Source organism: Sitophilus oryzae, unplaced genomic scaffold (assembly GCF_002938485.1).
Source record: "Sitophilus oryzae breed Bouriz unplaced genomic scaffold, Soryzae_2.0 scaffold_1393_pilon_pilon, whole genome shotgun sequence".
NCBI lineage: Eukaryota > Metazoa > Arthropoda > Insecta > Coleoptera > Curculionidae > Sitophilus > Sitophilus oryzae.
Window position 1 is genome coordinate 2,803,329 of NW_022146052.1, and position 27,374 is coordinate 2,830,702.

Consider the following 27,374-nt stretch of genomic DNA (forward strand, 5'->3'; position numbering starts at 1 on the left):
CTAAAACATAAGATAGAAGCACAGATAATGGAATCGGAAGAGCAAAATCGTTTTAGACCGGGACGCTTATGTACCGATGGCATTTTCAGTCTTAAGCATCTAATCGAAAAAAGGCTAGAAAGGGGAAGGACGGTTCACTTGACATTTATTGATCTACAGAAGGCATACGATACAGTCCCACTAAGTTGTGGGTGTCAATGCAAAATTTTGGTATCAGCAGTTATGTCCAAACAACAAGGAAATTATACGAGGGTTGTAGTAGCACTTGGAAACAATATTTCCTAATAATTTCTTGTAAATAAGGGCTTAAGACAAGGGTGTTCATTAGCACCAACTTTATTTAAAATATATTTAGAAGTACTAAAAAGTTGGGAGATAAAATGCCGTGGAATGGGAATTCCAGTAGGAAAAGACACTTTATATACCTTACTCTTTGCCGACCAGGTTTTAATAGCGGGAGACAGAGACGACTCCAGTTATATAGTTTAGAAAACTGCATGAGGAATATTCGAAATGGGGCCAACGAGGGCCAACAATCAACACAAAGAAGACGGAGTACGTGGTAGTGGGTGATGACGAACGTGAGGATTTCAATGTAGGAATCTGCACAATTAAAAATGTCTGTACGTTTAAATACTTGGGCGTTACTTTTACAACAAATAATGGAAAAAGCACTCAAGATATTGCAAATAAAGTTGGTCAAGGAAAAAGAGTTATCGGTCAACTAAACTCTTTGTTGTGGAGTGACAAAATTTCCCAAAAAAACAAAAATTCTACTATATAAAACAGAGTAGAGAAGAACAAGTTGCTGTCTCTTAAAATGGACTTTTGGCAAAGAAGTTGTCGCATCTCAAGACTGGAACACATCTCAAATCCAAGAATACTAGAAATTATAGGACAAAAAGAAACTATCATCGACGCCATTGACAGTAATACTAAGTTGGTACGGACACCTTTAACGAATGGAAGATAACCGATAGCTAAAAAGAATTCATTCATGGACACCAAGCGAAAGGCGGAAACTGGAAGACCACCTCGAAGATGGAAGCAGGGATGTTGACGCTATGAATTTAAGGGGCCTTCGGGAAGAAGACTGGACAGACAAAAATCTGTAGAATTTGAGAAGCGGGAGACGACGAATGTCGTATAAACCCGCAATATATAATATAAAAAACGTAATTTCTTCAAATACTCTGAGTACATTTTGTGTAAGATTTTTATTGATATTATTTCGAATATTTACAGGATTTTTTTGCCATAAACCGTTCGTTAATACACTCAGCGGCACGAAAAACGGGTAAATTAAAATTTTTATATATTTTAAAGTTTAATATATTTCGTTCTAGTGGGCCGATTTTGATGATTTTTTAAGCAATTTATAGATAAATTGTTGGACTTTTTGGTATCTCTTTCTAAATTAAAAACGAAAGTTTCTATCTGTCAATTACACCAGGGAAAACAAAATGTTGATATTTTGGTGAAAGTTTGAATCACCCTGTGGAATATGTTAACAAAGCAAGGATTTTAAAAATCATCTAGGTAGGCTTTTCTCGATAGTTTGTTTTTTAATTCATTTTTATTTTTTAATTCATTTTAACTGAATATCTCCATCGCTTTTGAATAAGACTTTAACGATTTACAGCAATTTGAGCATATTGTAATCGCAAAACATTTTCCGATGCACGTCATCAATCACATCGAAATTGACACTAAAGTCTATAAACCTGAGTAAATGAAATTTTAGCAAATATGTTTCAATTTGTTGATTAATTTAAGATACCAAGCAGCTCTTCATTATACTTTATAGAGCAAATGATTGTAACAAATATTTTATTTAGATTAAAGCTGCAAAAATTAGTTTAAACCGATTCTTATTATCGCCTTGTTGGTCACATTGCGCCATGTTCAGCAATGTTGTCGTATATTATTTGACACTTATCCTAGTGTCAGTCATTATTTTGTATAATATCGTGTTGTTGAAATTTTTCGGAATTCTCGTTATTTGTCGTTTTTCATAGTTTTTTTTTCTTAAATTGTACTTCTAAGGACAAACAGAACTAAATTTTCGATATTTTTTACTGCATTTTTTGAAATTGTGGGTTGAAAATATGCCGAAGCCTTTAAACAGTCGAAGCAAATCGCTTGTAAATTCCCTGATAAAATATTTTGAGCGCGAACGTGACAATAAAGGTCCTTTATTACCCTTGAATGCAGTCAGAGAAGTCAGATTGATTGGTAAGCACATTATACCACTTTCAAGTTATTTCTACTTATTTCAATTGACTGAGAGGTATGGGCATAAAAAATTGCCTCCGTACCATTGCAAATTCAACCCAACTGAACATATTTGGGGTACTGCTAAGAATTATTACAATAGGCATATTGGTCGAGAAGGAAGGACAGAAAGTCATTGTTTGAATACGTGGCAGGAATCTTTTGCTACTAGATATTTGGGCAAATTTGAGGGTGAGATAAAAAAATTATACGAGAGAGAACATATATTCGACAGGCTAAATATGGATCCTGTTATTATTAATTTTGATCAAAATAATGGTTCAAGTGATTTTCATGACCATTCGGATTCCGACAACTGAAAATAAGTCATCAATTGTTTGGTTGAACTAATTAATTACTGTTCTCAAGGGGAATTTAAGCGATACATATAGCCTTGCTTAGCCAAAAGTCAACCTTCCCTTCGCGTGTTGCACCCTGTTCTACACAAACGAGGCTCTGATGTCATATGGGAACGCGGAGAAGTATCTCAGGACTTTCGCAACGCAAATATAGAGGATATATTTATGAACAAAGGAAGTGCATCAGACTGCGGAAACTACCGGGAAATTTTACGATGTCCTAGCTATCGGAGGAAAAGTTCTTGCAAAAATTATGTCAAACCGCCCGCACCTACATATTGAAAAAAGCCTCCCAGAATGGCAAACGGGCTTTCCCACCAACCGCTGTATCGTTGATTCCATATTATCCGTCCGCCAACTACAGGAAAAAGTAAAGGAGCAGCAGAGTAAACTTTATATTGTATTCATCGCCCTACCAAAAGTCTTCGATACTAAACAGAGAGGCACTTTGGGAAATTATGCAAAAGTTCGGAGTACCTAACAAATTTCTTACAGTGTGTAAAAGCCTCCATACCAAGAACAAATCTAGAGCGTCCCATCATGGATCACTTTCTACCAAATTCCTTTCTACCAAATTCAGGAGTTAGGCAGGGATGTGTCTTAGCGCCTCTCCTATTCAACATGTTTATAGCAGCGCTCTCTATTATACTGAACAGCAAACTGCAGGAAAGAGGAATGGGCAGTAGATACAGATGGCGGTCTGTTCAACATAAAAAGACTCAGGGCAAAAACACATGTGTCAGTCATTATTTTGTATAATATCGTGTTGTTGAAATTTTCGGAATAATTCTCGTTATTTGTCGTTTTTCATAGTTTTTTTTCTCTTAAATTGTACTTCTAGGGACAAACAGAACTAAATTTTCAATATTTTTTACTGCATTTTTTGAAATTGTGGGTTGAAAATATGCCGAAGCCTTTAAACAGTCGAAGCAAATCGCTTGTAAATTTCCTGATAAAATATTTTGAGCGCGAACGTGACAATAAAGGTTCTTTATTACCCTTGAATGCAGTCAGAGAAGTAAGATTGATTGGTAAGCACATTATACCACTTTCAAGTTATTTCTACTTATTTCAATTTGTAGCTAGTATATGCTGCCTTAAATTTGAACATTTCTACTTTGTGTGCAGTTTCACAAGCTGTTAAACGTAATGAGCCATTAGAGTCACCTAAGAAGAAACGTCCTACAAAAAGGGTAACAAACACGTTAGATATTACGGCCATTCGTGAGGCTGTTTACGAGATGTACGAAGACAGTAAGTATTATCAATATTATAACTACAATACCTAAATGCATACGCATTTTTAGCAGTATACTTGCTTTACGCAGCAGGTGTACGGCTGTTAAATGCTTTACTTACAATACCTAAGTTAGAAAATAAGAACAGCACGTAACTTCGAAGAGTTTAGGTGTCAAATTAAAAGACAGAGAATTATTTGATGGTTGTGAAACCTCTCTGAGAAATTTATTAAAGGAGATTGGTTTCCGTTGGAAAAAAGATGAACCGAGGCGGGGTCTCATGGAACTACCCAATGTTGCTCTCAAACGAATTGTTTTTTTGAAAAAATATATAAAAGAAAAAGAAGATTCTCTCTATGACTTTGTTTTCCTAGATGAAACTTGGATTTTCCAGAACGGAACTTTAAGTCATTCATGGCAGGATGAAAACAAAAGAAGTGTGAGATCCACAAAAACTGATGGTAAAAGGTATTAGGTACACATTAAGATTATCGTATGCTTAGTTAAATACATTTTATTTAAAACCATAAGTACATAATTTTACATGCAGGCAATAAAAATGGATTTAACGAGGGCGCCGAAGCAATTTTTTCCTCAAAAACTAAACTGGGTGACTAGCATGGAGAAATGAATCAACAAAGTTTCTTACAATGGTTCGAAAATCAATTATTAAAAAATTTAGTAAACCCCTCATTAATTGTGCTGGACAATGCACCGTACCACAGCATGCTTTTAACACAAACACCAAATTCCCCATGGAAAAAGGTTACAATCCAGGAATGGTTGACCAATAATCAAATTGAGTTTAATCAACATGTGCTTAAAATTGAACTCTTAAATATTGTAGCTAGGTAAGATCAAGAACAAAAATCATATTTTAACCTCGATTTCAATAGATTTTAAAATGTAAATATCACCCTTATATTTGTTTTAGACATAAACCACCAAAAAAATATATAGTGGATGATATGGCTGAGAGGTATGGGCATAAAGTGTTACGATTGCCTCCGTACCATTGCATATTCAACCCAATTGAACATATTTGGAGAATTGCTAAAAAATATTACAATATGCATATTGGTGGAGCAGGAAAGACAGAAAGTCATTGTTTGAATATGTGGAAGGAATTTCTGGCTACTATTACTTCAGATATTTGGGCAAATTCAATTTGTCACACAGAGGGTGAGATAAAAAATTATACGAGAGAGAACATATATTCGACAGGCTAAATATGGATCCTATTATTATTAATTTTGATGAAAATAGTGATTCAAGTGATTTTCATGACGATTCGGATTCAGACACCTGAAAATAAGTTATCGATTGTTTGGTTGAACTAATTAATTACTGTTTTCAAGGGAAATTTAAGCGATACGTATAGCCTAGCTTAGCCAAAAGTCAACCTCATCTTCACGTGTTGCACCCTGTTCTACACAAACGAGGCTCTGATGTCATATGGGAAAGCGGAGAAGTATCTCAGGACTTTCGCAACGCAAATATAGAGGATATATTTATGAACAAAGGAAGTGCATCAGACTGCGGAAACTACCGAGAAATTTTACGATGTCCAGCTATCGGAGGAAAAGTTCTTGCAAAAATTATGTCAAACCGCCCGCACCCACATAATGAAAAAAGCCTCCCAGAATCGCAAACGGGCTTTAGCACCAACCGCTGTATCGTTGATTCCATATTCTCCGTCCGCCAACTACAGGAAAAAGTAAAGGAGCAGCAGAGTAAACTTTATATTGTATTCATCGGCCTACCAAAAGTCTTCGATACTAAACAGAGAGGCACTTTGGGAAATTATGCAAAAGTTCGGAGTACCTAACAAATTTCTTACAGTGTGTAAAAGCCTCCATACCAAGAACAAGTCTAGAGCGTCCCATCATGGATCACTGAGCGATTCCTTTCTACCAAATTCAGGAGTTAGGCAGGGATGTGTCTTAGCGCCTCTCCTATTCAACATGTTTATAGCAGCGCTCTCTATTATAGTGAACAGCAAACTGCAGGAAAGAGGAATGGGCAGTAGATACAGAGGGCGGTCTGTTCAACATAAAAAGACTCAGGGCAAAAACACATGTAAAATTCATCACAGAACTTCAATACGCTGATGATTGCGCTCTAGTTGCAAAAGTGTTACAGAAATTACAAGAAATGCGGAACACATACCTTAGCATAGGAGGATTTGGGCCTTAAGCTCAATATCGATAAAACTAAAATCATGTGCACTCCCCTAGAAAATTACAACAATGCTATAAAAATCGGTGAAGAACTATTGGAATATGTAGCGGAATTCAATTACCTCGGCAATTTAATTTCGGAAAAGGCCAATGTCGACTCTGAAATTCAGCGCAAAGTTCGTACAGCCAGCACATGAATGCATTAAACAAGTTGCAACAGAGACACCTTAGACAACTGTTAAGAATCAAATGATACCACCATTTCTCAAACGTATCGGTCCTTGAAAAAGCTAGCTGCGAGAGCATTGAAATCATGGGCTAACGTATGCAGGATGCAAGAAAATCGCCTACCAAAATCTCTTCTGTACGGTGAGCTTGTAGAGAGTAAGAGGAAACCGGGTGGACAACTCAAAAGGTACAAGGATATTGTCCACGAAAACTTAAAGGGGATAAGCATGCAGAATCAGTGGGAGGAAGCAGCGCACAATAGAACGCAATTGAGAAGAATTGTAAACTCAGTTGACAACGACAACCAAAAAGTAAGGAGCCAACAATCAGATTATTGAACGTTCGGAGTGCGGAAGACAGATAACGTCACGTATCTGGCTTTTTAGTTACAGAAAATCTCATGAAAGAAAACGCTTTGCGTAACCATCTTCTGATGTGTGTCAAATAGATACTCGTCAGCGAGTAATAGCTTGAATACTGACCGGCGAAGTTTTAATTACTTTCTTTTATATCCTTTACTACTGGATTTTTTTACCTTGAGAATAACTATAGCTATATAGTAAAACAAGAAAATATTTGCTTTTTTTATCATCAGAACGAATATCATTCGTTGCCTTGTGAGCCATACTTTATATAAATAAAATATGATATGTTCATTTGTTTGGAATAATTAATTAAGTAATTATTTATTAGATAGATTGTATTTATTAATTATTTCAGAGCCGTTACTGTTAATGCTTTCAATAAATCTTTTATGGCAAATTTTTTGTTACTTTGTTATTTATGAACTATATTTTTTAACTTATTATTTTTCCTTAAATACATATATTTAAAAAAGTACTATATGTATTATTTAACTGTGGTTTGGGAGATATCAAGAAATAAGCTATAAAATTATTATTAATAAATTAATTATTAAATATTAATTATTAACTTAAAAATTAAACGTAAAAAATATTTAACAAATGATATAATAAATATACTATATCCCAATTTTACATTAAAATTGGGATATAGAAAAATGTTTTTTTACGACTGCTATGTAAAACTTTAAAAAACGCACGCCAAAGTCAATCTGAAAGTGACGTTTTTCACACACCATGCGCAAATTTTGTAGTGTGCTATCTTTGCGCACGCTTACCTTAAAGGTGAAAGTCCTGTTAATAATTGGTATGTAAAGTTGTCGCCGCGTAACCAGAGACAACAACATTGCCAACATTGTCTCTGGCGGCGAAACGTATTTGTCAGTGTCATATTGTTTGAAAAGTAATTCATAGATAAACGAAACAAGTTTAGATTGGAAAGTGCCCATAAGGACAATGTAAACACTATTTGGCGCTATTCTTGCAACGGTCGCGACCCAAAACTTTTGAAAATTTCGGAGCGGTTCGGCTTTTTCCGGAATTATATCGCCAAATATTGTTTATTCAAATTTATTATTATTTTCGTTTAATTTTATAAATTAAAGACAGTGTGTTGCATAAAAGAAACTTTATTTTATATAACTTATATTATATTTTATATAACTTATTATATATTGGAAACCGACCTTATGCCACGATCCACGATGGTTTTTGCAGTTCACAGTTCACAGCACAGCATTTTAAGTTTTTAATGCCACTTTTTCACAATTATCACCGGTTGGAGTAAATAAAACTTGAATTAAACTCACAAGATAGCAATAATTACTTTGAAAATGGATGCTATAAACACTTTTCGGAATTTCTTTAATGAGAGCGGTTTAGATTTTGAAAGATTATTATGATTTTTGAAGATTCTGACTTTGACAAGAGAAAATTATTTCTGTTTTTGTTTGCCGTTGTTCTTAGCGATCGCTATAGCAGCGCCAGATCGCGTATAACGGTCGCGACCCAAAATAATTTCGCGACCTAAAATTTTTACGGGCTTTCCAATCTAAACTTGTTGCATTTATCTATGAAGTAATTCAACTTAAATATCAGATTTCCCTTAATCTTCGGGTAATGGAGCACACAATTTAATCCACCGATCCTTTCGAATTGACGCAGCAAGCCGCAAATATATCGTTGAGTCTATTACCTGAAAAATCTCGGGAACGTTATGAAACTGCATATAACAAGTTTATGGTTTGGAAAGACAACAAAATTATTAAATCCCTTTCTGAAAATATGGCGCTAGTCTATTTTGAAGAAATTTCGAAGAAGTCGTCCACAACGTCGATTTGGGTAATTATATGAAACTGGTTGCTTTCCTAAAGCGAAAATCAGAAAAGAATTTTTATCGGTTCTTATCTACTGTTCCAGACTATAAATATTTGCTTGTTAAGGTACTTTACTCAGATAATAATATTAATAAATAATATAGTATATCTTAACTTCTTAGACTGTCGTGACAATTGGACTAACAGGAGCTTGCAGGCGGGACGAGCTCTGCAGATTAACAACTGAGGATATCAAAGACCTTGATTCAGCAATACTGGTGCAAATAAAACACACAAAAACAGAAGTACCCAGATCCTTTACAATTACAGGTACTTTTTATGAAATTTGCAAGAAATATCTTAGTCTTCATCCCCAAAATATAACAGAAAAAAGTTTTTTTCTTAATTATCGCAATGGTAAATGCACAAAACAGGTTGTTGGTATCAACAAAATAGGAAATATGGCAAGAAAAATCGCCGAATTTTTGAATCTTCCGAATCCAGAAAAATACACCGGGCATTGCTTTCGGCGATCATCAGCCACAATATTAGTCAATGCAGTGACTTACTAACTTTGAAGCGCCACTCCATGGGGGCTGGCATTCCAGTGCCGTTGCCGAAGGATATATTGGTGAGTCCATTGAAATCAAAATACAAGTATCTAATAAAATAATGAAGTCTGTGTAGCCATCATCGTCCAACATTCCCTCAAAAATACCTTTGCAGCCTTTGCCAAGGAATGACCCAGCGACCCAATTATATTCGTTCGAATATTCTCTGAATATTGCAGAAAATTATGAAAATATAAGGGATATTCCAATAATTAATTTTAAAAACTGTTCTAAAGTTACCATTAATTATAACTTTAACAAGTAATTCAATTTTATTATATTTCAAAAATGTAAAAAATAGAAAACTTGTTCACCTGTTATTGTCATTAAATAATATTGTTGGAAATTTAAATAAATTTACAAAAAATATTAATTTGTTATTTTGTGATATGCAGTCGTAGAAAAAGTATAGTGTGCAACACGTTTGAAAAAGGCTCTTTGCACACTCGTGAAACTTTTGGCAATAAACCGTCACACCCGTGTGCAAAGAGTCTTTTTCAAAACTTATTACACAATATACTATTGTGTCCTCATCAACACACTTATAAAATAGTGTTTATTGTTTTTGTAATGTCACTGTCATTGAAAAGTCATATTATTATTGTTTATCGTCGTTTTCTCTAGTAGAGATGGATTTAAGTTATGAAGTATCGGCTATTGCTGCTTTAATTGATCATGGCTGAGATCAACTTTTAGACGTAAAACCTTACGTGCTAAAGTAACAGACAATAATAATATTATTTTTCCCCAAAGCCAGTGACATTACATAAATCATAACCACTATTTTATAGGTCTATAGACTAGGACCAAAAGCAAGGACATGGTTTTAACATAGAAAATTCAAAAAAATGTTAGTGTCTTGTTCAAAAGCGAATATCTCCAAAAAAAGCAATTGAGGTGAATAATCAAAAAACAAACTATCGAGAAAAGATACATATAGATGATAAAGTAATAGTAAAGTAATTTTTAAAATCCTTGTTTTGTTAACGTACTTCACAGGATGTTGCAAACTTTCACAAAAATATCAACATTTTGGTTTCCCTCGTATAATTGACAGATAGCATTTTCATTTTTAATTTAGAAAGTGGTACTAAAATTCAAATAATATAGCTTCAAATTGCTTAAAAAATCGTCAAAATCGGTCCACTAGAACACAATATATAATATAGAACTTTAGAATACATGAAAACTTTAAGGTGCCCATTTTTCGTGCCGGTGAGTGTAGTATTTCTATCATCTAATTTTAATTCAGTTGGGAATATTTTAGGTTCAAGATATTCTCTGGTGTCTTTTCCCTTGTATATTTTAAATAGAACCAAATTGCATATAGCTTTAAGATTCTAAATTGATTTCTAAACACATTTTGTGTATAATGTTTTACGTCTAAGTTTCACTTACCCCATAAAAAATTCCGAATTTGTTCTGGACATCGACTAAAGGCAAGCTACTTAAAACACTAAGAATACCTTCTTCATATCCATCAAAAAGTATTTCCTTGGCTGTTTTTCTAACATACAATTTGGAAATGCTCGACAGTGACATCGATATCAATCTTTTCAAGAAGAAACTAAAATTCTTTGCCTTGAAACCTATCGTCTAAAAAATATTTACATCACTTTACTAAAGAATAAAATGCATTTATTATCATTTATTACATTTACAGTGTTACCAAAAATTGCCCCAAATTAAGTTTCTTCTCTGAGATACCGGGTGTTTTTTTAAATTGACGTGGCTCACCCCTATTATTTTTGTATTTTTTATATAAAAAACACGATTTCGTATGTTAGTATAATGTAGACATAAATCACGATTGATTGACGTTTTCAATTACTTTCGGCTTCGGTCACTTCCTGTTTCACTGGAAATGACTACAACTTTTGATTTTAAAATGTTACCTTCCGGATTTTTTTTTACTTTATTTGGTAGAAAATGACATTCTAAATAGAACGACATATATCACATGTCAACTTTTGACATTTTCTCTCAAAAAAAATTGTATTGAAATTTCAATCATACTACCATACATCATCCATCATCATCATACATACACTGGTCATATATACATACACTTGACTCGATATACCAAGTATATGGTACCAAATTATTAGTAAAAAGGGCTTTTTCCAAAAATATGATAAAAAGCCACCCTCGTTCCAGTTGAAAAATTGAATTGAATAATACGATTTGGTCATCGATTGGAATTGGTCATTGATTGGAAAAGATACGAAAAACATTAGATGATCAAATCTGTTTTTCCAAGGTTCCGTAATTAAAAATTAGTAGTTTTAACGCAGCTATGGCACTCTACAGTATATCCCCGGATTGTTTTTACAAGAGGAAATATTTTTTATTATTGACATTTTAAGAATTTTTTTTTGTTTTGAGGGGGTGGTAAAAAACCTTTTAAAATCGATATCTAGATGGTAATAATTCACTTCTAAATTCATTAAATCTAATTCACTAAAAATCTCTATTTTTACAATATCAGTTGAGTTACAACTTATCAACTAACAAGAAAAATAATTAATTATAATCAGAAATTACATATGATAATATTTATCAAAGTTCAAACTGACGACTTTCAAAAAATATGCGATTTGTTTGCCTTTTTTTTTCGTAAACATTACAAGTTTAAACTATATTTTCACATAGAAGGCCATGTCAAGCACTATGACAACTCTAATAACAAAACAAATGGAGAGACAAATTAGAGAAACAAATGTTAAAAGAGACATTTCAAATAGCAGGTCGTAGTTTATCAAAAGTTTACGAAGTTTAAGCTGAAATGAGTTGTGATAATCGTAAGTATTATTAAAATCTATTATTTTTCGGTTTTGTAAATGAGAAATAGGAAAAAGCCAAGTAATGCCAAGAAGAAAAGTGCATTTTTCAATAGTCTGGAGTATTACCTTTTCGGCAATATATTTTAGTTTTTGCGGAAACTTGCGAAACAGTTTCTTTTTTCTTGTTTTAGGAATCATGTTTAACGTCTCTAGAAAAGCGTTTTTTCAAATATGGCATCAGTCTGTAAAGAAAAATTCGTATGAATCTTTGCTTCCAATTTTAATGGAAAACTATCAAGTGAGGACAGTTAATAAAGAAACTCAGGCTCGGTGGAAAGGCATTGTTTGCGATTTTTCAAAGAAAATTAAAGAAAGATGGGAAAAGTCGGGCAGAAAAATGAACTATTTTTTAAAGAAGTATGCGGACTGGTTAGATGGGGATGATTTAATTTTGCAAATGACTATTAATGATTGCACGGGGTCAGAACAACCGAGATCGTCCGGACGACCGCCAAAACCATTCGAAGAAGTTAAATATCGATCAAAGAAAAAAAAAGTTCAACATTTGCTTTCTTCCAGTGTTGAAGAACTAACGTTTGCAACTGAGGTTGCTTTCAGAGTTGATGGTAAAAGAGATGCAGTCAATTTAATAAAGGAAATTAGTTCAGCATCGCCAAATCGCTCAACCCAGATCAAGCTTTAAAGACGGGAAAAGGAAAACAAAAACGTGCGACAATACAGCAGGGATGAGGCTTTGGCTCTTTATGTAGATTTAAGATTGACAAAACAACAATCATATATTCATCTGAGAAAAAGTGCTCGTGAAGCAGGGCATTTCCTATATCCATCATATATTGAGCTGCAAAATGCAAAAAATGAATGTAGTCCATTAAGTGAATTTATTAGTGTTTGTGAGACAAAAGCAGAAATTGATCTTCAGGCGTTACTTGATCATACTGCGCAACGTTTGTCTATAGTGCAAGAATCCGTTTTAAAGCAATTTGCTTCAACTTCGATAAGGGTAAGTGAACTTATTATAATTAGTAAGTGGGGATCGATGGTAGTTCCGGGCATAGATATAAGCAAAAATTTAATAATTCTTTTGAAGCTGATGAATATTTGTTTACTTTTTCTTTTGTGCCTATTAAAATACACCCTATTAATGATCCGCAAACCCACATTTGGCAGAATCAAACCAAACCAAACCAGACTATGCCGTCCAATAAAATTGTTATTTTCAAAAGAAACAAATGATATGATGAATTTAGAAACAAAAGTTATTCAGAACCAAATTTTAAAGTTACGTCCAACGGAAGTCAGTCTTAGTAATGGAAACTTCAATAAATATCCATCATCAGCTCCTTTTGACGATGGTTGATGGGAAGGTGTGCAATACGCTGACTGGTAACAAATCTTCTCAGACCTGTTATATCTGCAAAGCAACACCAAAAACTATGAACTTAGAGCCAAATAAGGCCTCTATCATTGTTGAGAACTATGGGTTTGGCCTATATCTACTTTACATGCATGGATAAGATCTTTTGAATGTATGTTGCATATTAGTTACAAATTAAATTTAAAATCGTGGCAAGCAAAAGGCAGTGAATCTAAAGCTGAAGTTGAAAAGCAGAAAAAGTCAGAAATTCAAAGAAAATTTAAAATAGAAATGGGATTAATTGTAGATAGGCCAAAGCCTGATTTCGGATCAACCAATGATGGCAACACGGCCAGAAAATTCTTCCAAAGCCCACAAAAGAGTGCAGATATTACAGGTCTGGATAAATTAATAATAACTAGGTTTTTAGCGTCATTTTGCAGGCACTCTAATTACAGTGCCTGCAAAATGACGGTATGATGTAAATATTGAACAATTTGAGAAATACGCGGAAGGAACTAGAGAACTCTACCTAAGTCTTTATTCGTGGTATTATATGCCAGTTACCTTACATAAAATTCTCTTCCATGCAGGCGATATAATAAGAAATTGTTTGGTGCCTATTGGGCAACTTTCCGAAGAAGCTCATGAGGCATTAAATAAAAACTATACAAGATTTAGAGAGCACAACACTCAAAAAATATCAAGAATTGCCACGAATAGAGACTTACTTAGAATGCTTCTCATATCATCTGATCCTCTAATAACCAGTTACAGGAAAAAAAAACAAAAATCAACGTCAACATTTTCCAAAGAAGTACTTAGTCTTTTAAAATGCCTAGATATTAAAGCATCCCCACTTACTAATATTTCTGTAGATCACTTATCCGATGACGAAGCAAGCACAGACGAATCTGATGAAAATAAATTTTAAATTATTTATAGTTATACTCGTATGATAGAGTTACATGATATAATTATAGTCATATTTATTTATATACTTAGTCATTATTAAATTTAGTTAAATTAGGAACTGAAACTTATTTGTAATTTTTTTGTAATACATCATTTAATATTTATTTATCTTTTTTTCTAAAAATGTTAATAAATTATTTAACATTTTAGTTTTTTACATTTGTCCGAGATATAATTAAGTCTTTTTCCACATTGCAAACTATTAAAACATTTTTACCACCTACTTCTTTAAAATTGTCCACCGTGGATCGGACCAATATTTGATTATATTGCGTAGACCCAGGCTATGCGCTGATAGGCAATTTTTAATCGGCCGACTATTTAGGTGCATATTTGTAACCAATATATCCTTATGGAGCCGCGCTTACACGCAATCAAATAGTCGGCCGATCGACTTTATAAGTATGTGTTGTTTTCACTTTTGCAACTAGATAGTCGGCCGACTAAAAATTACAGGTTAGCGCGTAGACTTATTGTATCGAATTTCCCTTCAAAGTATCCATACTATTTAAAATCGTAAGTCAGGGAATTCAAAATGTCTTATTTTTCAAATTAATATTTTTTTATAGAAAATATGCGGTAATTGTTTTGAGTAGTGTATTAATTTTGATTAACGTCGTATTCTTTGTTGCTGTTAAAGTATCATATTTTCCGATAACTATCAGCACCCTTCCCGTAGCATTGAACTAAAAAATGTTGTGCTTCTTTAACATTTTAAAACAATAAAAAATATTACGTTAATTATATATAATTCTGTGAATAAAAATCTATCAAAGAATGAAAATGACGTTATATTACCATAGAAGCGCGTTTTGAATTTTAGAAATTCAACCATATTTTCATGTTTTTCTTAAATTTCTATAAAACGGTATGGAAATTAGGAAAATTATAAAAGGCATGAACCATTTTAGAATAAGCAAACATTTTTATGAAGAATGCACTTTTCTCAAAATGTCAATAATAAAAAAGGTTTTCCTCTTGCAAAGACATTCCGGGGACATATAGTAGACGGAAATTTTAAATACAATTTTTTTTAATTGAAAATGTCAAAAGTTGATATATGATCATTCAGATATTCAGAATTTTATTTTCTATCAAATAAAGTAAAAAAAGCAAAAAAAAATCCGAAAAGACCGAAAAATACCGGAAGTGACCGAAAATAGTAGAATACGTCATTCAATCCCGATTTATGTCCTATACTAACGCACCAAATCTCGTTTTTTTATCTGAAAAAATTAAGTTCTAGCGGTGAGCCAGTATTGAAAAACATCCGGTATTCAGCTTTAATCAAATACATATATTTTAACGCCAAAATTTTAATTTTTCTAAATGTAATGCTGGGGTTAAAACGTGAATTCCCATTTACAGGTGTAACTGAGACGTGACGTTTTATTCGTTACCAAAATAAGATGTGAATATGAATATCACCATTTAAACTACATATGTTGTTATCATGAAGTGATTCTATTCACGTGATGATTTAGAGATATTCAGAGGTACGTAACGCTAGTTTAACTAGGGTGTTTTTCTCATAAAAAATAATGTAGAAAACTGGAATTTAAAATTGGAAATTTGATACTAGTACCTATCTTGTATGATATAAATTACATTTTACGAAGTATATTTTTAAATCAAAATTAAGTACACTTGTTCCATCAAACTGGAAACGAATAAATTAGAAACTCACTATATCTCTCAAACTTTTCGTTTTTCAACAATTTTATAGTTGTTCTACTAATTAGTAGTAACAATAAAAAAAGATAAATGACTCTCGTCTAGAAGAGGAAATATTTTTTCTACATTGAGCTATTTTGAATACAAAAGATTAATTTGGTATGAACAGAGCTTTCTCAGATAATTTGTTGCTAAATAAAATATACCAGATTTGAATTTTCAGTTAAAGTTGGTTTTGGTTAGTTTAAATTCTGTTTAGTCCAGTTTAGTTAAAACACTTCCTGTCGTTCCAAATAATTGAATAAGAGAAGGACTAAGAATATTTTATTTAAACTGTTGAGTTATTTTATTTTTTTTATAATATAATTCTAGACGGTAGACAGGGATTTCACATAATCAGTTCAAGAAATTGTTTTTGGAATTTATTTTATGCACAAACTTGATTTTTTTTAAGTTTACTCCGAGGTGTACAGTATTATCATTTTAGTTCGACCCACTTTTAAAAGCTTATAACTTTTTTGTTTGTTGGGTTAAAGCAGTCATTTAAAAAACATGTTGACTTTATTTCAGTTGAATCGGAAGTGAATACCAATTTTTTATTTTTATAAAACCATAATAATACCTTATTAATTATAGTAATACCATAAACATGTTTTGGCATTGATTAAGTTTTATACTACTAGAATTTTTGTAGTAACTGATTTAATATTAAACTGCGTGCTTGTACTGTTTTCTTAGGTCTAATAAACTTAATGCAGAGAATAGCATATATTATGTAGGGGTTAGGCCGGATTTTGTTTTTTGTACTTTCTTTATATTCTGGTATTGATTCCAGCCTATTACAATTTATATTTTAACATTTTTACATATTATAATAACAAAGTTATTTTTACATTAGTAGCATAAAAATGCATACGTAATGCATATTGATAATAATAATGCATACGCTAATCTAAACTTAAATCATATATTAATTAATTTGATTTAACCAAAAGACTATAACTTACCAATGGGACTGTATTAATTGTTGTAATATTATCATCTTCCATTTTTCTTGGACTACTTTTTGAATCATAGTAATAAAACTTTCTAAATCGATAACTAATTGTACTGTTGTCATGCCATGTGAGATTAGTTTTTTCTTTGACTTCTTTTACACTAAAATAATAATAAAGAAGTTACTATAATAAAATAGCACTTGAAAAAGCCAGTGTACTTCGCCACTGAAAGAGAGTTAAAAAAATGTAATTTTCTGGAAAGCACCACTTCGTAGAATCCAAACTAGCTTGTGACTTCAGTAGTAAATAAAATTCTTCTATCCAACAAAAATTGCTTTACGTTGTAGGGGGTATATCTTATAAGGCCCCCACAGACTTAAAAATTTTAAACGCGATTATAATCGCGATCACCACAATTATTGACCTCCCGGATTGCACAACGTGTAAGGCTACGCGCAAATTGAGTCGCGTGAGACATGACCTGGCACGACATGGCGCGACCGGCATGACGCGACGGGCTACAAGCGCTTCGTAGTGGTCCACAAATTGGGACCGTACAAAAACGCCTGCATTTGCTATTACTGATTCGCCATCGAAATAATTATTGATACTAAACTTTAGTTCTGAATCAGAGTTTGATGATTCCGAAGAAACAAATTTACTGTATTCAACAATAAAAAAAATAATACACGCGACGCGCGAAAAACTGTGTCTGAACTAATGAGGTGCGCGCTGGTTATGTCACACGCGATCGGCGATAAGAATTGCCTGTGCTTTTATGACTACGTCAACAAATCCTTTACCGGTTATAGCAAGAACCCCGCCAATATATCTATTAGCCGCTCATCGAGCAGAGCTGGAAAAAGAAGGGAAAGGAAAAATTCAAGGATTATACACATGATGAAGACATTGCAACAAGAATGGTCTAATGAAGAAGCCATAGCAAGTTGGACAAGACGTCTTATATGAAATAGAGAGCCCTGGGTCTCCAAAAATCATAGCAAAGTTGACTTCTACCTAACACAAGTATTATCCAGACATGGTGACTTTGAAGCTTATTTTAAATGCTTCCACCTTAGGGATACGGATACTTGTCGTTACTGCGAACTGGTTGACAATATCGGACACACATTTTTCTATTGCGCAAGATGGAGCTTTATTAGACATGCTGTAGAAGAGAAAGTGGGTAAACTAACACCAGATAACCTAATCGACACCATGCTGAAGAATGAAATATTTTGGAAGGAAATAAGCAAAATGGCTAAGGAAATCCTTATGGAAAAAAAAGAAGAGAGAGAGAACGTATGATCCGATAGGTCCAAACCAGCTACATAGAACCCTCCTTCTGAAGTAATGCTAAGGTGGTTCTAGAAGGAGATACATTAATGTTCTGAGGGTTATTTTAGTCAGTAAGAGTCTGTCACTACATCGGTTGTCTTACCAAGTGCCCATGATGTTTTTTTTTCTTGCAAAGCTTTTTTATTTCTTTCTTTGCAAAACAAAAAATTTCTTGCAAAAATTATGTCAAACCGCCTGCACCCATATATAGAAAAAATCCTTCCACAATCGCAAACCGGTTTTCGTACCAACCGCGGCACCGTCGCGCGTCGATTCCATATTTTCCATCCGCCAACTACAGAAAAAAGTAAAAGAGCAGCAGTCTAAACTTTATGTTTCATCTATCGATCTAACAAAAGCCTTCGACTCTGTGAACAGAGATGCGCTTTGGGCAATAATTATGAAAAAGTTTGGAGTACCCAACACATTTCTTACAGTGTGTAAATGTCTCCATGACAACAACAAGTCAAGAGTGTCACATCATGTATCACTGAGCGATCCATTCCTAACACATACAGGAGTTAGGCAGGGATGTGTCTTAGCGCCTCTCCTATTCAACATATTCATGGCAGCGCTCTCCTTATAGTGGACAGCAAACTGCAGGAGAGAGGATTGGGCATTAGATACAGATACGACGGCGGTCTGTTCAACATAAAAAGACTCAGGGCAAAAACACATACAAAATTCATCACAGAACTTCAATACGCTGATAACTTCGCTCTAGTTGCAAACATGTTACAACAATTACAAGAAATGTTGAACACATATACCTGGGCATAGGAGGCTCTGGGCCTTAAGCTAAACATCGACAAAACCAAAATCATGTGCACTCCCCCGAAAGATCACAACAATGCTATAAAAATCAGAGAAGAACTATTGGAATATGTGGCGGAATTCAATTACCTTGGCAGTTTGATTTCGGAAAAGGCCAATATTGACTCTGAAATTCAGAACAGGATTAGCAGCGTTTTCTACAATCATGACTTGAGTAGAAAAACGAAACTTGCAGTGTACCGAGCAATTATAATCGTCACCATGTTATATAGGAGCGCAACATGTTATATGGGTGCCGTACCGCCGACACATGAAAGCATTAAACAAGTTGGAACAGAGACATCTTAGACAACTCTTAAGAATCCGGTGGATCATGTCTCAAACGTATCGGTTCTTTAAAAAGCTAACTGCGAGAATATTGAAGTCATGGTCATAAAATTCCGCCTAAGATGGGCTGGTCACGTATGCAGAATGCAAGAAAACCGCATACCAAAATCTCTGCTTTACGGTGAGCTTGTAGACGGTAAGAGGAGGCCGGGTGACAACTGAAAAGGTACAAGGACATTTTCCACGAAAACTTAAAGGGAATTAACATGCAGAATGAGTGGGAAGAAGCAGCTCACAATAAAATAAATAAAAACGCCTTGTGTGGTCATCTTCTGATGTGTGACAAATACTCGTCAGCGAGTAATGGCAATATATATGTATATGTCTTACCCATGATCGGTTAAGTGCCCATGATCGGTTTTTTCTCTCAAAAAAAATGTCACACGCGATTCACGCGACTCAATTAAAAACCACGAATTATGTGGCCAAAATTCTAAAAATTCTGTTTATTATACGGAATTGTTCGGATTCATTAAGGTTCAAAAATACGAACTCGAACAAACATCTTTTTAAAGTTTGTCTCTTGATACAAATTACTCATCAATTGGCACCATTAAAAATATAAAATGAATTAATCAGCAATTCGTGATTTTAGTTGGAACTTAATTTCCATTTGCAAACTGCCTTCGAAAATATTTCTTCGCGAGTAGTGTAAAGGCCGTTTTATCTTTCTACTTTTTCATTTGGCGGCATACTAAAGTATTATACATTTTCTACCAAATTTCTAATTTTCTTTGATGCATATCGGGTGTTGCTCAAAATACTTAACGTTGTAGGGGGTATATCTTATAAGGCCCCCAGAGACCTCCTACAATTTTAAACGCGATTATAATCGCGATCACGACAACTAAACTCCTTGAACCTCCAATTGAACCTTTATGTAATAACCATATAATACAACTATAACATTTTTATTTTTAGAGATAAAAACCACATTTGGTAATAGTATATGACACAAATTATGATTGATTGACCTATTCAACTGTTTTCGGTCACTTCCTGTTTCACCGGAAATGACTACAACTTTTGATTTTTATATGGCACCTTTGCTATTTTTGTACTTTATTCGATAGAAAATGACACTCCGACTAGAATGACACCATGAAATAAAACCGTTTTTTAAATTTCATTCTATAGAGTGGTCGTGTTTAAAACCTAATTTTTAATCAAGGAGCCTTGGAAAAATAGATCTGATCGTCTAATGTTTTTTGTGTTTTGTTCTAATCGGTTAAAACATGCCCATTTTGAATCATATCTCTATTTTTGAAATGGAACGAGGGCAGTTCATTATCATATTTGGAAAAAGCATTTTTATTACGAATAATTTGGTACCACACTTGGTATTTCGAGTCAAATTGTCGTTATGAACCGCATGTTGCAATTTTAAATAAACAATATGCAAAAATGTCAAAAGTTGACATATGATATATCCTTCTATTCAAATTCAAATTCAAATTCAAATTTCTTTATTAGACCTCATTAAGTTTTACAGAATAATATTAGTATTAATAAATGTGTGTCTAAAGGGATCGCACCGCGATTAAAAAACCGATACAATGGCACAAAGTGCCAGAGTGGTGCGACCCCAAATACAAAATAGAAATAAATTAAATTATAAAAATAAACAGAATTATAAAAATTAAAATTATATAAAAAAGTGAAAATACAATTTTATCAGGGATGAGCGGAGATAAGCAGAGAGGCATAATGAAACAGTGTAAAAACCGGAACAGCAACCAATGACGGGCATATCAGAAGAACAAGACCTCACAAATCAGTCGAAGAAATTATAATATTTACGAATCTAGTAAATTATTTTTAATTTGTTTTTTATAATCTGTAAAGGATTGAAATTTAAAGTTATTAGAAATATTATTCCACAAATGTGGCGCTATGAAACTGAAAGATTTTTGGAAGTTAGCTGTTCGGTGTTGAGGAATTTTAAAATAATGCACTGATCTAGTCGAATGATCATGGTCGATGTAGTGAAACAATGAGAACAAATAGGGAGGCTGCTCTGTAGTTAAAATTCGATAAATGAATGTCATTAAATGAAATTGTCGTCTGTTAGTCATGGATAAAATAGATAAATTTTTAAGATGTGGCGTTATATGATCTCTAAAAGGAATGTTAAAAGAAAACCGTAGACACGAGCTTTGAAGTATTTGGATTTTTCTAGAGAATCTAGCGTTTATGGATGTACCATAAACAACATCGCCATAATCAAATAAAGATAAAATAAGTGTGTCACATAATTGATACTTAGTCTTTGATGGTATATATTTCTTAAGAGACGAACAATTCTTCAACCCTATATAAGCAGCCTTTAATTTAGTAGTTATATGTGCCTGAAAAGAAAGCTTCGCATGAAAATAGACTCCAAGATTTTTAGTCTCTGTAACAATGGGTATCGCTACATTATCTATATGGATATTCATGTTATCAGCCGTATTTGTAATTTTGTTTATATCACTACCAAATACTATAACACAAGATTTACCGGCATTTAATTTCAAATTATGATCCAGAGCATATTTATTAATTTTATTAAGATCGTCGTTAAAATTTAACTGAAATTGTGCCAAATTATTAGTATCTATTTTGCAATAATTTAAGAATCATCTGCATATTGCTGCAATTTAGAAAACTGTAATTCCTTATCCATATCAGCTACATATAACGAAAATAAAAATGGCCCCAGAATAGATCCCTGAGGAACCCCAGAAATCATAGGAATATAACTAGATTTTTGTTTTAAACTTCCCCGTTTCATGACAACACAATGTGATCTATCTTTTAAAAGGTTTTTTATCCATTCTAAAGAGCCGTCTGAAAATCTATATATATGATATCTATTCAGAGCGTCATTTCCTATCGAATAAAGTAAAAAAAAATCAAGGGTGGCATTTAAAAATCAAAAGTTGTAGTCATTTCCGATGAAACAGGAAGTGACCGAAAATAATTGAATTCGTCAATGAATCCTGATTTCTGTCATATACTAGTGATTTTGAAAAAAAAGCAAAAAAGTTATAAGGATGAATCCACACCCAGCACGTGTTAGCTTTATGGTATTATGCAATTTTTGACATAAAGCATTGAGGGGATGGACTGCTGATTTTGCTCGGACTCGCACTTCAATATGATTAGCAGAAAACGCCTGCTCGCGGTGGATTGCTGTGTCATTCAAATTTTAGTCATGTAGAATTTAGAATGTTTAGGAGGGGGCGAGGGGTGTCTCACTCGGGTAAAAAATGTACACGTACTGCCAAAATATCCTTCCACTGCTAAGCGACTGCCAATGACTATGAAGAAGACTGCCTATGACTGCCATGTAATTATTATAGGCGACTGCCATAAGACTGCAAATGACTGCCAGCGACTGCCAAGAAAATGTACAGGTAATTCCAATAGTGAGACACCCCTCGGGAGGGGAGTTAGTCACCGCGACCTTAAAGATCTATTGTGTGTTCCCCTTTCTTGAGTTACACTGAAAAAAATATTGTTCATAATATTAATGAACATTGATTATTAACGGTTGTTTCGTTGTGACAATGATTTTTTTCATTATATTAATGATTTGTTAATCATAGATCGATGCCTGATTTATTAATAGTATGAATCTAATTTCATCAATATAATGAAACTCTGGTTATTAAATTAATGTAAGATTTTAATTAATATAAGGAACGCGTTCATTGTCCCAATGAATGCGTTCTTTATTTTAATGCTGAAACTTTAATGAACACATATTCATTATATTAATGTACTAAATCATTGATTAATGAGTTGCCCAAAGCGCATCTCTGTGACAATGAACAATATTATTAATACAATGAACACACTATATTATATTAATGTACGCGGTTATTAATATCAGGAATAAAATATTAGGACTTAAATGGTGGCCATATTGATCGGTTCCTTTGGCACTTTAATAACGTCTGTGTGGTTGTGTTATTCAGTGAGGTTTTAGTTTTATTAGAGCGGTAAGTGTTCTCTTCAATATTTTAAATATTTTAAATAAAAGTCCTATCTAATTTGTTATGTTGTCAAATCAAATTCCGCTGTGTGAGATCTCTGGTGCGGGTATTCATTAAAACAGCGGTTTCCAAATATGTTTCAGAAGATAAAAAACAAAAAGAAGAAAAACATAGTACCAAGTCGAGGCATGAAACTGATTATGGTAAATTCTAATGATCTTTTGATATTCGGCATTTTAATTATTTTGATATATGTAAGTCGCTTTTGGAACCGGAACGAGATGCTGAGACCTGCCTTCAAGCCCTCAAATTCGACAATTTAACATCGGATCTACTTGATTCGACTTGGAAGGCCTGTTGTATTCGTCTAGACGCTATCAAGTCTAACGATACAGCTAATATAATGAAGAAATGGTCTTTTTATAGAAATCCCTCAGGATATCGACTGGCAAATTAATTTTCTTATTATAATTTACCCTAAAATTAATAATAACATTACTATTCTCTTCGTCGATTCGATTTTTTTTAATTTTTAACTTGTATATGCTATATCAAGTTTGAATAAATTATTATTAGTTTATTGCACTTGTTTTTTATTGCCCTAATGGAAAAATTTTCTGTGCTCGTAAGTAAGTCGGCACTATTGGTACTTTTGTTACCTTTGTAGCTAAGGGCTTGTTCAAATGGAAATCTATTTATAGTAGAATTATTTTAGGTAGTTGACTGGGAAATTACTATCAATGACATTTCATATCAATGACAGCGATCTTTATCATCGATTATACGGTATAACAAGAGGTACTAATAGTGTCGACTTTTAAATGTATAACTAAACATGTTATGAAATTATTTCATTATATTAATGATACGGTTCATTAATATAAGGATTTAGGTACATTATCTTAATGAAATCTGTTCATTGTACCAATGAATGTATTCTTCAAATTAATGAACACTGTTCATTGATCTAATGAACTTAAAGTTCAAAGAGTTAATGAATTACTTTTCATTGTGCCAATGAAATCGTTCATCGGTTCAAAATTAATGATTTAATTCATTCTATTAATGAACTTTTTCATTATATATTCTATATATAATGAAAAATACTCATCATACAGTCTCAGGACTTTGAAAAAAGGCAGTATCTGAGACGGCTCCATAGAGGCCAGCTCTCCATCTTCGACATCAGCCGTACCAAAGTTTATAGTATGAACGGTTGTCATCTCGGCGCGGCGCACTCAGTGAGTAGGTGTTCTGGTGTTTCCCCATTTTCTGCACAGAATTTGCATTCGCCGTTATTTACCAACATAAAACTACTGAGGTGTTCGTTGAGGAGACAGTATCCTGTTAGAAACCCCGTGAAAATCCGAAAACTGTTTTTACTTAAATCAAGGAAAATCTTTGATTTTTATTGGTCGTAAGTTCTGAGGAACTTTTTCGAGTGTCATTGACTGTTCTGATCCAGTTAGTGAAGTGTTCGCTCCTTTTCTAGCTAGATCGTTTGCATTGCCTTCTATCCCTTGAGGGCGGACACCCAGAGTAGGAGGACTTTATTTTCTTTGCCTAATAATTTGTTCAGCTTCTCTAGGCATTCTTTGACCAACTTCAAATTGATGGTTATTGAGTTGATCGCTTATAGTGCTGCTTAACTATCGGATAACATGGCTATTTCCTGTTTTCGATAGTTCCTACGATAAATTGTACGCATCTTTCGATAACGTAGATTTCTGCCTGAAGGATACTGAGGTAGGTTCTCATTAGTTCAACATATTTAGTTTTCGGTCAAATACTCCTATCGCTAAGTTTTAGCCATTCATACTTAGTATATTTCTAAATTGTTAACAGCTCATTGCTATTTTTATATCACTATGGAAAAGTCGCTAGTATAAATTCCGTTAATTTTGCTGACATTCTTATAAAGATATTATATTTAACTATTCATAACGAAGACTGTGTGTTTTGATGAACTACATATTGACCCCACATTTCAAATGTATTTGATTAAAATATAGATAGCTATCTTTCTTGTACGTGTTGTAGGTGTCTTATTATAATATCTCTATCATATAAAACTTTTGTTTTCGCTCTAAATAATAATTAATAGTTACCTATAAGGTCCTACTTCTTCAAAATGTGGCTTAACGGTAGGATCTGTAATGTCATCTGGATTTGTCCAGTTAAAAAGATACAGATTTAAATCTAAAGGCGGTTCATTAATTTTCCATGCCTTAAATGCCTCTAAAAGAAAAGAAAAACATTAAGTATATCTATAAGGTATGGATTTACATACGTAAAATGTATATCTTTTTTTTTTGTTAGAGAAGAGAGGAAGCGATTTACCGCCGAGGTTGGATTCGATGCGACATGACAGTACGATACAAGTAAAATGCATATCTTTATAGACAAATAATTACTGTGATTCTTCAAATATAATTAATATAAATTTAAATAATAGGTTTATATAAACCGTGTGGTGGCATCGTAACACGGGACATAGCAAATCTCATGTAAATTTTGAAAAGGTCAAATATTATCTCCCCAGATGATTTTATGCAAAAGTTGTATTATGTTTTTTTAAAGAGGTGTTAAAGTTGTACTTGCGTCTAGAATTTCGTTTTATTTGGAATATGCATCTAAAAATTATATGCAAAAATCTCCCTTCAAATTACTAATAATTTATAATACGACCCAGAGAAAGCTACAATTCGAATATAGGCCAGTCAATCTGGAGGTTGAGGTGGAAAAAATTAGTAACCAACCGATCTCAACGGGAATGAGTAGATAATGATCTCCTATTTAACCCCTCAAAAGTCCCATTCGGTCCCAGTGGGGGAAGTTTGAAAAAAATCGCCGCCATCTTGGATTTTTTCGTTTTTTTCAAATATCTCCGTTTGCATAACATTTTTCTAAAAAACTAAAGATATGTTTTCTGTAGAGAATTCAACAACATAAAACAAAACAACGTAAAACAAAACATTGTGACTGTTTCCAACGCTTTTCTGACACCAACAACAACAATGAAAAACAAACCATGGATGACCGATGAGATACTCTCCCTCATGGAGGACAGAAGAATTGCAAAAGTCGAACAACAACAACAAAGATACATCGAAATAAATAACACTATTAAACAACAAAGCCAACAAGCTAAAGAGAACTGGGTAACTGCAGAATGCCAAGAGGCGGAACGCATGCATGCTCTGCACGACTCTGTAAATTTTCATAGAAAACTCAAACAAATTACTGGCATCACAAAAAATGCACCAATACCTGCCCTAAAACACAATGGGAAATTGATTTTAGACCCGGTAGATCTATGCAGCACATGGAAAAGCTATGCACAGTTATCATTTGAAGACCAAAGAGAAGACAGACAACCTCTCAATTGTTAAGACTGGTCGGGCCCGGAAATTCTTGAATATGAAGTTCAGCATGCTATGAAAGCTATGAAAAATCGAAAAAGTCCCGGTCATGACAACGTGCATGCAGAAGTTCTTAAAATATTTGACTCAAAGCATCTTACATATCTATTCAATCGAATATACGATACGGGTAAAATTTCAAACGACTGGCTAAAATCAACTTTTATAACAATTCCCAAAAAGGCATCTCCAAAAGACTGTAGTGACTACAGACTTGTAAGTCTAATGAGCCATGCTCTGAAACTTTTTCTTCGAGTCATGCATGCTCGTATATACTCGAAATGTGAAGAAAAAAGCGGAGAGACACAATTCGGCTTCATTAAGGGGCTGGGTACCAGAGAGGCTTTGTTTTCAATCAAGCTACTAATCCAGAAATGTTATGATCAACGCCAAGATGTCTGTGTGTGCTTCATAGATTATCAGAAGGCTTTCGACAACGTTAAACACGATATTCTCCTAAACAGACTGCTCGAGATAGGAATAGACGCCAAAGACATTAGAATCATACAGGAACTATGTTGGAACCAAACCGCAGAGATAAGAGTTAACAAAAATTTATCCACAGACACCTTCAATGTCTGTCAAGGAGTCCGCCAGGG

At 33.5% G+C, this 27,374-nt stretch overlaps 1 protein-coding gene across 3 annotated transcripts in view; it reads right to left on the minus strand.

Annotated features, from left to right (window-relative positions):
* Nucleotides 1-27,374, minus strand: part of LOC115875647 (protein peste-like) — a 142,886-nt gene that overhangs the window by 18,695 nt on the left and 96,817 nt on the right. For all 3 annotated transcript variants that reach the window (XM_030891160.1, XM_030891158.1, XM_030891159.1), the window contains exons 3-5: nt 25,462-25,591; nt 16,884-17,034; nt 10,468-10,665 (exon numbers count right to left, since the gene is read on the minus strand). In XM_030891160.1, coding sequence (XP_030747020.1) covers nt 10,468-10,665; nt 16,884-17,034; nt 25,462-25,591 — 479 coding nt within the window. The remainder of the gene's footprint in view (nt 1-10,467; nt 10,666-16,883; nt 17,035-25,461; nt 25,592-27,374) is intronic.